At 50.0% G+C, this 14,310-nt stretch overlaps 1 protein-coding gene across 3 annotated transcripts in view; it reads right to left on the bottom strand.

Annotated features, from left to right (window-relative positions):
* Positions 1-14,310, bottom strand: part of GAB2 (GRB2 associated binding protein 2) — a 98,709-nt gene that overhangs the window by 14,726 nt on the left and 69,673 nt on the right. For all 3 annotated transcript variants that reach the window (XM_087756713.1, XM_087756715.1, XM_087756716.1), the window contains 2 exons: positions 4,878-5,118; positions 661-1,247 (listed from right to left, as the gene is read on the bottom strand). In XM_087756713.1, the coding sequence (XP_087612839.1) occupies positions 661-1,247; positions 4,878-5,118 (828 nt within the window). The remainder of the gene's footprint in view (positions 1-660; positions 1,248-4,877; positions 5,119-14,310) is intronic.

Raw genomic sequence — 14,310 nt, 5'->3', positions numbered from 1 at the left:
GACTGGTCTGTCTACTGCTGAGCATGGGTCTGATCTCAGCCTAAACGTTGGTATTTAGGTAGGAGGAGATGGAAGAGGCATTTCAGGGAGCTGTGTGTATCATTTACAGTTTTTTCTCTCCAACCACCTCTTCTAAGTTACTTTGCAACTATCTCATCCTAGGCACAAGATTTGGAAAGGGCAAGCTCGTCCACAGCCCATCCATGGCCAATGGGAAGGGCATCTCTCCTGCACTGGGCGTGTTGGGTCTTGGAGATGTGCAAAATTATGTCCTTGGCTGGTGAGCAAAACCAAGGTAGCTCGAGGCTGAAGTTGTTCTGATAACCCTGGTTATGAACTGAACTAAAAGTAAGCTAAAAATTGCCAAAATCATCAAAATCTGGTGAAGGGCTGCACGAGCAAGCAGGTTTGGGCTTTTGTTTCAAGGCACATAACAGCCAAGATCCAGCAGCTCGGGTGGGCAGAGCCCTGGGGATGCCTCTCCATGTCCATTGCATACAAAAAGCAGGGCCACATCCACACCAGGGAGACCTTTTTTGTGTTCGACTTCCTGGCTGACGCCAACAGTCACCCCAGCCCTACCGCAACCCAGCGGGACCACCCCATCCAAGGCTGCTAGACAGGACAAAGCCACCCATTGCTCCCCACCCTTGAATTCACCTCGGTGCAGCCTGCTGTTCTCCACCGCTGGCAGTGTGTTTCTCCGAGGAATGGTGGCTGGCATGGGGGCCAGCCCTAAGCTTTCTCCGGGCTGGGGCCGTTGAGGTGGGCTGCCCCACTGCGGCTCTGTCTGCCCGGGTTTTGGGGGCCGCGGGGGTGGTGCAGCGGGTGAGTCGCTGGAGGCCACAGCCAGAGCATTGTGGTTCTTGTCCAGTGTAAATGTCCTGGGGATCTGGTAGATGGAGAGCGGGGTGGCAGGGATGTCATAGGAGTCCATGGAGAGCTCCCCAAACTCCTTGCATAGGGTGTTGTTGGGAGTCTTGTAGGTGTAGACCTCCTCGTTATCTGTTTCAGAGCTGGTGAGGCTCGGCTTGGGGTGGGTGTAGGAACCGAAGGCGCGTGGGAGGTCATATGCACTGTCCCTGAACTCCGAGTTGTGCCGGCTGGGTTTCGGCAGGCTGTAAAAGCCGTGGAGCTGCCCGCCGACCCCGTTCACACAGTGCCCATTGCCCTGTGAGAGCTTCTGGACCGCCGTGTCGCTCCGCATGAAGAAGGCAGACCTCGTGGCTTGGGAGAAGCTGGCACTCCTGCGGAGGAAGGGGAGAAGGGGGCTGCAATGGAGGGCAGAGCCGGTCCTGGCATGCACCGAGCTCTGCTCCCCCGTTTGTCACCTTCCCAACCCACATTGCCTAACCCCAGGGTGACGGGAACATCTCAGACCCCTCCAAATGTGCCCACAACCCATTTATTTTGTCCTGAAACACCTTCAAAATGATCCTGCCATGGGGTGGGAGGTACACGTACCCAGCTTCACAGTGGAGCTACGGGCAGGAACAATTCAGACATAAATCGCTCCAAATGGGCAATTTTCACACCAGCTCACAGTGACCCAAGACGCGGCTGCAAAGAGCCACCCCATCAGCATCGTCATCACGCAACAGCTGCCCATCTGCAGTGCAGGAGGGAGGCTTACTCTGACCTCTGCCTTGCAAACGTGTTTGAGAAGGACTGGAAAAATTCGTGATGGGGATTATTTCAAAGCCTCCAGACACGTTGCCAACCTTCCCTCTTGTAGGGTAAACCCTGGGGAAGCGAGGACACTCCTCAGCTGGGATTTGGGATTTGCAGCCCCGATCCCAGCTGCAGGTATGTAGGAATGAACCTCAGGGCTTAATTCAGATTTCTAAAAGCCCTTGAGTCCCCTGGGGTGAGTGTGGCAGCGTGGCCATTAGGTCCATGCCTTGCTAATGACTCCTTCATTTGTATTGTGGTCATGCTCAGGGACACCAGCCAGGACGGAGGGTGAGACCTCAGTCCTCTAATGACTGCTCATTAGCCATCGCTTCTCCACCAGTTCCCTCCAAGGTGTTTCATCTCCTGTTTTATCCCTCCTGCTCCTTCCTTTATCAATGCTCCAACGTTGCAGAAGATGACGAGCCCCATGGCCTTGGCTTTCTGCACCCGTAACCCCAGCAGATGACATTTTCTCGAGTCAGGGGATGCTTGAATTGGCCACTTGGACTTTTCTTTCCTACCGCCTCAACCCCCACCCCACAAGACTTGGGGAAATGTGAGGATCACTGTGGAATTGCTGGGACTCAAGGGCGAGATGTGGCAGAGCCAAACGGGGGTGATGATGAAGCCTCCCTCCAAGCCATCTGAAGCAGTGTGGATGAAGAAAATACCACAAAGCTCCAAAAAAAGGGTTACGCTGCCATGGAGAGCTAATGCATATACAACAGGAGAGGGTGACAAGTAGTCTTGGGCTGGGTCTTTTGGCTTGCAGAGGTATAACCTCTACGGGTCAGGCTTTTGGGGACCACATGCTCACGGCCAGAAAAGGCTCAGCCAGCCCCATTTAAACATCTCCCCGTGGAGGAGAGCCCTGCCCTGTATCAATCACCACGCTGGGAAAAAGTGAAATGGTTATGGCAGGGGTGTGTGTGTGTGTTCCAGTTGCAGCAAATCACTGGGGAAGTGCCAACCCTATGGGAAAAGCTGGGAGATGCTGGTTTACACCACTCTGGCGGGGTTGATGCTCTGCAGGGACAACAGGGACTCTGTTTCATGGAGCCAGCACAAGATGGCGCTCAGAAATAGGGCTTATTTGGGAAAAAAACAAGTGATGCTGCGATATGACAAATGAATCCCTGCCGCCTTTGGAGCTCAGTCTGCCTGGGAGATGTCTGGGCTCTGTCAGGGTCCTTTTGGCTGAGGACTTGAAGCATCTCACGGGTTAATTTTTCAGCATCGCCCACCAATTAGCTACTATTACCCTCATTTTATGGATGAGTAAAGTAAGAGCTCCGGAGCTGAAAGGGGAGAGATTCCCAGCAGTCCTGCAGCCTGGCCCCGTGCACAGGGCATTGATCGGGGCGATTATTTCTGGCCCAGTTGCAGCAGCTGCCGCTGGCCAGTTTATATCTGCCCACCAAAGCACCAGTGCTTGCTCCCTCTTCCTTGGTGTCCCAGCTGCACTCGGCCTCTCAGAGGGTGGCTTTTAGGTATCCTCACAGCTGGGGTGTTGGAGGGCCTTTTTTTAAACACTGTTCCATTAACTCCAGCTGAAGTTAATTTTTCTGAGCCTTTTTCTGTTGTTGTTTTTTGGGTAGGGAAAGGCAGCTGCAGCAGGAAAGCCCAGCGGAGGCTGCAGCCGGGGCTCTGTTCTCACCTCACGCCAGCTGGGCTCCGACCGTCTCTCCCTCCTTCCCTCCCTCCTTGCCGCTCTCGCGAGCCAAAACTCTTCACGCCAAAAAATCTCCTCGCTATTTAAGGCAACCGGCTGGGTCTGGAGGCGGAGAGCTGTCGCTCTCTCAGAAATACCACATCGTGCACCACGGGCTGCCGCGAAGCCCAGCGAGCTCTGGGCTACAGCAGGGATGAATGGCAGAGCAGTGCAAACCCTGCCCATCCCTCTGGTTTTGTTTTTTTTCTGGTTAAAGGCAGGAATTAGGGCCCCATCTGCAGGATCACAGAGTGGCTGAGGTCGGAAGGGACCTCTGGAGGTCATCTGGTCCAACCCCCTGCGCTCAAGCAGGGCCACCCAGGGCCAGTTGCCCAGGACCGTGTCCAGACGGCTTTTGAATATCTCCAAGGATGGAGACTCCACAACCTTCCTGGGCAACCTGTGCCAGTGCTCGGTCACCCTCAGTAAAAAAGTGTTGCCTGATGTTCAGAGGGACCCTCCTGTGTTTCAGTTTGTGCCCGTTGCCTCTGGTCCTGGCACTGGGCACCACTGAAAAGAGCGTGGCTCCATCTACTTTGCACCCTCCCTTCAGGTATTTATAGACATTGAGGAGATGCCCCTGAGCCTTCTCTTCTCTAGGCTGAACAGTCGCAGCTCTGTCAACCTTTCATCACAGGACACATGCTCCAGTCCCTTCAGCATCTTTGTGTCCCTTTGCTGGGCTCTCTCCAGTATGTCCATGTCTCTCTTGTACTGGGGAGCCCAGCACTGGACCCAGCACTCCAGGTGTGGCCTCACCGGTGCTGAGTAGAGGGGAAGGATCACCTCCCTTGACCTGCTGGCCATACTTTGTCTAACGCAGCCCAGGATACCATTAACCTTCTTGGCCACAAGGTCCCGTTGCTGTCTCGTGTTCAGCTTGGTGTCCACCAGGACCCCCAGGTCCTTTTCTGCCAAGCTGCTTTCCAGCTGGGTGACCCCCAGCATACATTGGTGCTTGGGGTTGTTCCTGCCCAGGTGCAGGACTTTGCACTTCTCCCTGTTGAACTTCATGAAGTTCCTGTTGTCCCATTTCTCCAGCCTGTTGAGGTCCCTCTGGTGTAACAGCATGACCCTCTGGTATATCAGCCACTCCTCCCAGCTTGGTGTCATCAGCAAACTGGCTGAGGGTACACTCTGCCCCATCATCCAGATCATTAATGATGATGTTAAACAGGACTGGACCCAGTATCGACCCCTGGGGTACACTGCGAGTGACTGGCCTCCAACTAGACTTTGTGCCACTCATCACCATCCTCTGGGCCTGGCCATTCAGCCAGTTTTTAATACAACCCAGAAAGCCAGGAAAGACGGGAGCTTGGAAGGTCGCTGCTCCAGCCTCCTCCTCCCAACTGCGATGAGATGAGACCGTCGCGCAGGGCCCTCTCCAGCTCTGTTTTGCAGACCTCCAAGGACTGCAGTGGGTTGAGCTGCTCATCCCCAGCCCTCCCTCAGCTGTCCCCAGGGTTTGCTCCCAGGTGGGCTACAATACCTTGCGTTTTCTGACTTTCTGCTCATACACTGGTGGAGGAAAAGGTAGTCCTGGGGGGCACTGGCAGACAGGGTGCTCTGGAGGTGGCTGGCAGGTGACTCGAAGGTGAACAGGGTGGGCTGGCTGGAGTGGGATGGCGCTGAGGACTTGCGCTCTCGCAGCAGGTGGTGGCTGGCACCGCTGAGCTCTGCCGGGGAGGACCGTGGTGCGTGGTTCATGGAGGCGATGCTCCTCAGGGTATCTGTGAAGGGAAAAAACACACCGGTGAGCAGCTGGATGCAGTCACCCCACAGTCTGTGTTCCCAGGATTTTCCTTACTTAAGTGCTCTGGCATTTAAGGAAATCAGTGGGGTTTGCTTACAGCTCTGAGTGATGCACTCAGCAGCAGGCTCCTCTACTTGGAGAACATGCAACTATAGGTTCAGACTAGATATAAGGAAGAAATTTTTTACAATGAGGGTAGTGAAACACTGGAATGGGTTGCCCAGAGAGGTGGTAGATGTCCCATCCTTGGAAACATTCAAGGCCAGGCTGGATGGGGCTCTGAGCAACCTGATCTGGTTGTAGATGTCCCTGCTAATTGCAGGGGGGTTGGACTAGGTGACCTTTAAAGGTCCCTTCCACCCCAAAGCATTCTATGATTCTATGATAGGTACCATCTAGGGAAATAAATATTTTATCATATTTCACCACATGCTTAGTGGCTTGCAGAGATGGCTGGGGGACGTCAGCCCAATTCACAGGGAGCTCAGTGGGTTGTTAAAACCTGGTTGAAAAGGAAAAGAAAGAGAAGAGCTTTCACATCGCCATTTCTGCTTCTGTCTTTTCTTAGGGACCTTTTGTAGGTGGCTTTAGAGATATGATTTAAGTCATCCCCATCCCTCTGTGTGAGGGCATCACTGCTATGCTTTTACAGTTGGGTAAACTAAGGCATGGAGTGGGAATGCGGATGGACATAATGACAGCAGAGATTAAAAATATTCCCACATTCCACAATTCTCTATTAATTTTGTGACCTCAAAAAAGTTCCTGCTGTTTTCTGCTAGTACAATGGGATGCAGACCCAAGATGTGACCCCTAGTGCCTGCTCCCCTTGCTTAAGGAGAAATACACTTTAAAATACTAAATTCATTTCAATGGAGAATATCCCAGAGGTCAGGAATAATCACCTGGCTACTCCAGCCCTCTAATAAGCGTGCTCCAAGAATTTGAACCAGGGATTAATTTTTATAGCCAAGCTATAAACCCCCATTACAAAGAAAACAAACCAAAAAAACCCAGAAAACCCACAAGCTGCAGAATATTTTGGGAAAGGTGATCCATCTCTGGCTGCAGAAGACCATGCAGAAGACCAGGCAGAAGACCATGCAGAAGACCATGCGTGGTCTTCCTGCGATGCATGCACTCCTGGCATGTGAAAACCACTCATCGTGGTTTACTTTAGTCACCCTTTGTAATAGCTGTGATTTACATTTATTTGGTGCTGATGCAAAATGCAGAAAAAAACCCAAACCCTAACAAAAAAGCCATCTTTCCCTGGGTAAATCCACCCATTTTCTGGCCACCACTGGTTTAGGGATGTTCACCTGCTCCTCAAACTTGACTTCAGGCACCCATAAAGGAACCTGCTCTGACACAGGGACGAGGGGGGTTTTACAGTTTCCAATCTCTTTTTTCGATTCCTTCCCTCAAATCCCAGATCCTACCAGAAATTTGGGCCTGACTCTTTTGTGCTGCAGAGAAATGTGTTCTCTGTGAAATGGCTGTCACGGCTCGGACAAGGAGATGCTCCACATGGGGTGATTTTTCACCGCCTTCTGAATCGTGTCAAGATACAAAATCGATCTGTCTGCTCCTTGTTCACCACCACTACATTTTTTTTTTCTGGCGTTACTGCAAACTTCACCCGATGCAGAAAAAGTACATTAATAAAAGCCAAAGAGCGTGGCTCGACTCTGTTGTTTGGTTTGTGCTAAACACAGAAAGGATCAATATTTAATGTTGACATTAATGGTGGGGGATGACAGCTTAAAACTCCAATTTCTGCCTCCTTTGCATGGGCATTAAAGATTCCTTGGTGCTTTTCATGGGAGTAAATAGCCATCTCGGTGTCCTTGGACAAAACAGTGCGTTGACCCTTATTCTTATAAAATATTTATGCCGTAGCAGTGCAGACTGATCCCCATTGGAAAAGGAATCGAGAGCTCTACGAGTCCCAGATCTTAGTCCCAAATCAAGTGATTTGATGTCAGCCAGTGTGGTAGAGCCCATACCCACGTTGCTATCAAAAACAGGGGAGCTGCACTTAAAGTGCGTCTCAGGAACAGCCCCCCGGTCTCGCTACCTCCCAAATCATGGCCAAGAATTGCCCATGACATTGGTCTTTGGTAAAGACTCTTCCAGGGATGGTGTGAGGATGTCAGGTTGGTGTTGTGTCCCCATCCCAGCACAAAGGTTGTCTCTGGGGACAACTGTGAACTGCAGTGGGTTGGGGTCCTTCTGCCCTAAGCAGTCCTCCAACACTATCCCTGCAGGCTCCGCACTTGCCATTGCATGGAAAAGCCATGGCAGGCCAAAATACACCTGGGAGCTAGAAATTACAGCAATTTATTCTAAGTTCTCCTAAGGGGAGAGCTGGGGCTGCACGGAGGAGATGGTCCCCAGCATCACACTGAGGCACAGCAAATTCAAATCACAACATTTTGAGGAATCCAGTGAATCCCGCACTGCTAGGACACCTGAAACTTTTCCCAAAAATCAGTATGATTTGCGGAAACTGGAGAGCGCAGCGCAAAAGACACAGTCATTGAAAGCAGGATGAATTGCTCTGTGGCTACTCCGACCGCATAAAAGAAAACGGGGGACGAAGGGGAGCAGGCAGCAACGCCTGGTAAAAGCATGCTGCTTCCCTGGGGGAAGCCGCTCTATTGACGTCCTCATTGATTTTCAAAATGAATTCCCAGCTCGCTTCCCACAGCGACCCGGCCACTGACAGCATTAGCGGGAGCCAATTCAGGACTCACGTACTCCATTAGGTCTGCAAGATGAACTCTGTAATAGCAGGTGAGAGATGGATTGCTTCACGGGGCTGGGAGGGTATTGCAAGGGCTGGGAAGATAAATCCTGTGACTGCAGAAGGGGACTACCAAGATTGCTCTCTATTTTTTATGTTGTGTCAGTTTTTTGCACTAGAAAAAAGGGCAGTTCAAGTGCCCAGGTCACACGCTGACGATGGGTCCTGCTGGGGGGCAGAAAAGAAGGCAAGAAAGGAAAGCGAGGCAGAAAAATAGTATTTGATGATTAGTACATGCTAAAGGGAAAGTCAAGACACGTTGGCCTAAAATGGAGAGAGGTCCTCACGAGGGTAAGGCATACAGGGTGACTTATGAGCCAGAGGTCCCAAAACCATTTCAGCTTGCCATGCTGCAGTGCCCAGCTCCCAAGCAATGAGGACCAACACTCCTTTCCCATGCCCATGCGGGGCACTTAGTGAATAACCTCCAGGGGGTCCCATCCAGATGCCTCCAGGCATCAGTCCCACCTGCATCATGACCAAAGATGCTCAACTCAATCCGGCCACAAGCCAAAAATAATGATGTTTCTCCATCCCTCATGGCCATCCACCTCAGGGCCATGGATAAACCTGTGGCCCTCCCTTATTTAACAGCATAGACGTAGCCTTCAAATCCCTTGGCTTTATGTTGACATCTTGAGTTTATGTTGAGGGAATGTATCAAATACAGCCAAGGAGGGATAAGATCCTGTTCCAGTTCCTATTGCCATTCCCAGGGGGGCAGAGTTAAGGTTATGCAGTGGGGCCATCTGGGAAGTGTCATCCTAACCCCACATTTCCTGGCTGGTTCTCCTCTGAGTTCGGGGAATTGGACTCTCACAGTCTGGAAAAGGCAGCATTGGACGCCCACAACTTAAAATTTGATGTCAGCAGCACGCCTTGCATGCATACATCTCGGGCTCATGCTACAGCTGTTGCGCTGGTCCCTGTGAGAAAGCGAGCCAGAGGCTCAGCACGGACAAGCCAGCACAGTCCTGCAAAACCCCATGGTGCCGGGCAGGCTTTGGTTGGCAAAGGCTTGGCACTCAGTAGTCCAGGTTAAGATGTGCCTTTTTGGCCATGTATTGCAGCAAAGGGAGAAAAAATCTCCTTGTGACTCCATCCTCGAAGCAAAAAAAACACAACTGCAAACACGGCCGGCAACAAGAGGGACTAGGCTGGGAGCCAGGAATTTTTTATGAATGTTTCCAATCCCCTAAAGTAGTATTTCCCTCCTTGCTGACAGCTCTGAATTCCCTTGCTCAGTGCACTTGACTATTGCTGTGTGCACATAGCTTCACACAATGTTCCTGGGCTTATCTGAGCGAAATAATTACTTGGCCTCCTTTGGAAATTGTTGCTTAGAACAGCCTTTTTCACCGGAGCCGTGATGTCAACTTGCCCTGCCTGAAGGCAGAGGCTGGACTACAACTCCCTGTATCCCATGGACTTGAAATGATGTCCCTGGGAAGGCGGCAGTTTTTGAGTGTAGCTAAATTCCTGCACTCCTGTTGATGGTTGCAGCAAAGGTGCCAGGTTTGCTTGGCATCCCTGAGCAGCACGAAATTGCCCATGATGCCCACACCACGCTGGCAAGGGAGAGCTTGTCCAAGGGGCCTCACAAATAAGGGCTCCTCAGATCTGCCCTGGCAAATAAGGCCACGAAACGCATCGGACTCTGCCGCTGACTTCGTGGAAGTTAAAACTTATGGCTGATGAGTTTTTTTTTCAGGAGGGAATAGTAAAAACCTACCAGAAATAGTCCCTAGGAGGGCATGGGGCAGAGCATGCTCATCATCTTCTCCACTCTTTGGAGCAGCTCCATCATTTATTAGCAAAAAAAGGGGGAATTTTCTCCTATGGGAATCTGCCTGCACCTCCGCTTTCGCTGACAGCTCAGTCCTTGAGCACAACTACAAAAAAATAAGTTAAAAAAGACAAACAACCCTACCAAAACAAGCCCTCCACGTGCTTCTCCTGGCAGGGAGAGAACAAACAACATGTTTGATGGATGAGTCGCCGCACCACCGTGCTGCCAGGTCCTGGGATGCCATGAGGATGAGTGTGGCATCCGAGGAAGGTTTATTTACCGAGCTTCCCCTATCGCCTCTGAATTGGATGGCATTTTGAAAAGCTGTTGTCAGTCTGAGGACGCCTTGGCAGGTCTCTCACTAAAGGTTTCCTCCGGCAGGTTAATTGGAAAGGGTGTCTGATTTGGATAATTTCCCTTCTCTGGTTTCCATCAGGGTGGGAAGCTGCATGCAAGGACACAGGTACCCTAGCAACCTGATCTAGTTGTAGATGTCCCTGCCAATTGCAGGGGGATGGACTAGATGGCCTTTAAAGGTCTCTTCCATCCCAAAGCATTCTGATTCTATGATTCTATGATACCCTAATATTCAGCATTGCCTGAATTTTGGGTGCCAAGCAGGGGGAGTGGAACTCCCCAAAAGTGAGGATGGGGCAAGGCAGGACTCGTCACAGCTGCATCCTCCACTGCAGAGCACCTGAAGGGTGAGGACAAAAGTGACATCAGGCTTTTGAGCTTTTCCTTTCCAGTTTCTGCTGCTTATTTCCATTTGCTTTGAGAAAAGCCAGTCAGGACAGACTGGCCAAGGGAGAGGAGGAGCATCACCGCTTTACAGACAGGGATCTGCTGCACTGAGGGCTAAGGGCATGGTTTCTCTTACCCAGTTTCAGCCATCTAAATGATACTTATCTTAAGCTGGTTCCCTGAGGTTTCCTCTACCAACAACAGTGAAATCCCCAAATTATTTAAGAATCCAAGACAAGACGGGGAGAATTACCCGAAAAAGAGTTGATGAGACAGTGAGACAAAGATGAGTGGCAATAAATAGCATCATCTCTGCCCATTAGTGTCAGCGCTCTGCTTACATTTGTATGAAAAAACTAAGAAATAGTGGTAATGTAGGAGCGTTTGCCTTGGAGAAGCATGGGAACCAGGGGAAAAAATCACAGTGCTGGAGAGTGAGTGAGCGAGAGGGAAAGAAGCCAAGTCAGATCATCCTGACCTCAAAGCATTATATATCTCAGTTATTTTAACAGCAATCAATTCTTTGAAGGACGAAGGAGCAGAAGGGAGAGAGACTGTAACAGAAGCGATGTGATGCTTCTTCCTGGAGAACACAGGTTTGCTTCTGTGAGATGAGGCTGTGCCCAAAATCCCATCCCTGCCCTGGGAAACATCTCTTGGTGGCAGTGACCCAGCTCTGTATCATATCAGCATGCCCCGCACATGGCGGCTACCCTTTAAAGAGCAAATCTGCTGCTTGATTGTGGAGCTCAACCTTTTGTGTCAATATTTGGAGGTCTAACATTTGGCCAGACGGGGCTGCGTGGTGTAATAAACCTATTTATTTTTGTTATAAGGGCTTCAGTGCTGGAGATAAAAGCAGATGAACGTGGATGCTTGCAGCCCTGGCTTATGTGCGACCTTGAGCATCCCACCTGGGACACCCTTATCTGAGAGCCCTGGAGTGGGACAACGACCTACAGCCGGGGATGAAGGACAATCCCAGGACGGCAACGTGGGCTGGGACAGGCTTCATTTGTTCCACAGAACCAACCTCGTCTCTGACTCTCTGCTTCATGAATCATCATCTCTGACATTGCAAAACCAATCTGATGAGGGATTAAATGGGAAAAAAAAAAAAAAGAAAAAAAAGGTGAGAACAGAGGGAAAGGGCAAAGATGCTGGGCTGTAACTGTATAAAACACAAAGTGGTCTCAAGGCGGGGGGGTATTTTTGCCTTTTTCAGGGTAAGGATAAGGTGGCAAAGACCAGGCAATGGGGATGTGCAAAATTATCTGCTTTCTGTCTGTGGGTGACACATGCAACTCCTGCAGATGCCGGGGCATCCTTAGCAAATCTGGCTGGAGGTATGAGCAGTCTGTGGAGCCCAGTGCTGCAGGACAGGGCTGAAGCTGTTGAAAGCTAAGAGCTATCGAAAGAGATGACACATTTATATGAGAAAAGGCCTTTTTCCCCCTCCAGAGGCAGCCTCGTGACAGCCCAGCATCAAACCAGCTTTCTCACTGTGCAAAATGAAGCTCCAGCATCCTGTTTTGGAAGATTGCATAGGTTATTATTATTGTTTATTATTATTGATGATGATGATGATGATGATGATTAGCGATTTTGGCATTTCCTAACCGGGTTTTCCCTTGGACATCATGTCAACACAGTCTCACCCAGTGCTGTGGTCCAACGTGCCACCAACAAGCAGGGTGAAATCCCAGAAGCTGGTGCACCATCAACTTTGCATCCCCTAGCCCAGGAAAAACTTGCTTTTAGGTCCTGAACAAATTTCTTCTCATCCTCCTTATTGTTCACTGCAAGCAGTATGTGGGTGCCTTTCCTTGCTTGAGCAAACATGGGTGCACACCTCATTTAGCAGGGATGGAGAAGGAGAAAGGATGAATCCCAGCCTAATCCCAGCCAGGGCTTCTTAACAGCTCGCTTTAAATTTTATAGCCCTTTTTATGGCGACGAGAGCGTAGGTCTTTAATGCTCCAGGAGAGCAAAGGAAAACTTTTGCTAGGAGGAAATGTGAACCCATTTTACTTATGCGTGATTTAGTACCATTTCTATTCAAGGGAGCACACGAAAGGCCCAAATATTTGCACTTTGTATTATAGAAGAACTGCCATTCCCGGCTCTTTACAGAAGTAATTTATTTCAATCTCTCCTTACCTTGGGGGAGAAACATTATAACTCCTGTTTTGCCGGGGGGTCAATGTAACAGCAGCACTGCTAAGGGTTTGCTTCACCACTGCTCCGCAAGGCAGCGATGGGGAAAGGAAGAGGATCCCCAAATTTCTCCTCTCAGAGCCCCCTTCTTCATGGGTGCCTTTGCACCCATGCATGGGATCAAATGGCTCTGTTTTTCTCTCATCTATGTGGGATTAATGTTATTTTTTGCTCCATGGGTGGTATTTTAGCCAATGGGTTAGAAGGAAAGTGAGGTGGGTGCTGCATGGGGGGTAGGGGGAAGATGGGGACAGGGGGTTGTGGTAGAACCCTGAATTTTTCAGGTGAGCCCGGCATGCTCAGGCGGGGCAATATCAGCCACATTGACTGCAAGAGCTGAAAGAGGAGACAGAAGAAGTCATTAACCCTCATGGCTGCAATACCACGTCCCTGAACCAGCGAGCAAAACGGCCCGCGGGTCAGTGCGAGCAAGGGTCAGTTCATCCCCAGAAAACATGCGCTTAGGGATGCAGACTCAAAAAAATAAAATAGTTTGGCTTGTTTTTTTTTCTTGCTGGAAGTTCAGCTCTCCCTTTTCCATCTCTGCAGCCTTTACTCTCAAAACAAGCCTCTTTGCAAAGATTTTCCATGCAATTTTTTTTCATTTAGGGGTATAGGCATACCCTGTCCACATACTAGAATCATCTAAAGAAGTCCTGAAAGCAAAACCGTTCCTAAGATGTTGAGAGTCAAATGCAAGAAGAAAAATCTCTGCAAGCGATGGGAGGATTGTGCCTTGCACAGCCGCTCTCTAGCTGGGCTCTGCCACACCAGCACTCCAGCAAAAATGCAAACAGCTCAAAAAGCCATCCTGGATCTCTCTACCCATCATTGAAAACCTGAGTCCTGCCCATTAGGCAGTCTATTAACAGTGTTCAGTGGAAGCAGAGAAAGAAAAGGTCCCTTCCAGGGAGCTATTCGCATTGCCATGAGGTTAAAAACGCCTGTGACCCTCAAAGCTTTACGCATTCAGAAATCGTGAGTTCACCCACAGTAAAGGTCTTCAGTATCGGCTAAAAACTGGAGGTTTTTCTCTTCCTTTTCTTTTAAGATGCAATGATGGCAAAAATGACTTGGAATTTATTCCCTACACATCGCCATAATCAAATAATATGCTAATGCTATTAGCATGGGACCTTGCATCGCAAATGACTTAGAATCATATTCTCTTTCAAAATACTAGAGTTTCATTTAAATTGGTCTCCACAGCAACCAGAAATGAGCTGGAATAATGTCAGATGAAAATCTTCATGGCTGGGCATGGTGAACAAGGAATTTCACAGCAGGGATTGAGGGGAGAGCCATGAACTCAGCTTGAACCCACCATGGTTGGTGGGCTTGTGCCAGTCATCTTCCACCCAACCAGTAATCAGCTGTGATAACGAACGCAAGGACAGAATGAACCTGCATGTCCAGGAGGACCTCGAAGCATCCTGATGGAAAAGGGGTGAGTAGACATGAGGTTCATGTACACGTGAAGCCTGAGGAGGCTTTCGTGGTCCTCCTCCCCACAGATACTTTCTAAGTGGCCCCAGGGGAGATGCATATGACAACTGGTTTCGTTCATGCTAAATCAGTTCTCATCTGTTAAGCTCAAACCTGGCTATTTG

The sequence above is a fragment of the Nipponia nippon genome, unplaced genomic scaffold (assembly GCF_047370975.1).
Source record: "Nipponia nippon isolate SJK-2023a ecotype South Korea unplaced genomic scaffold, ASM4737097v1 scaffold_2, whole genome shotgun sequence".
Taxonomy (NCBI): Eukaryota; Metazoa; Chordata; class Aves; order Pelecaniformes; family Threskiornithidae; genus Nipponia; species Nipponia nippon.
Note: the sequence above shows the minus strand (reverse complement) of the source record. Positions and strands in the feature narration are given on the sequence as shown.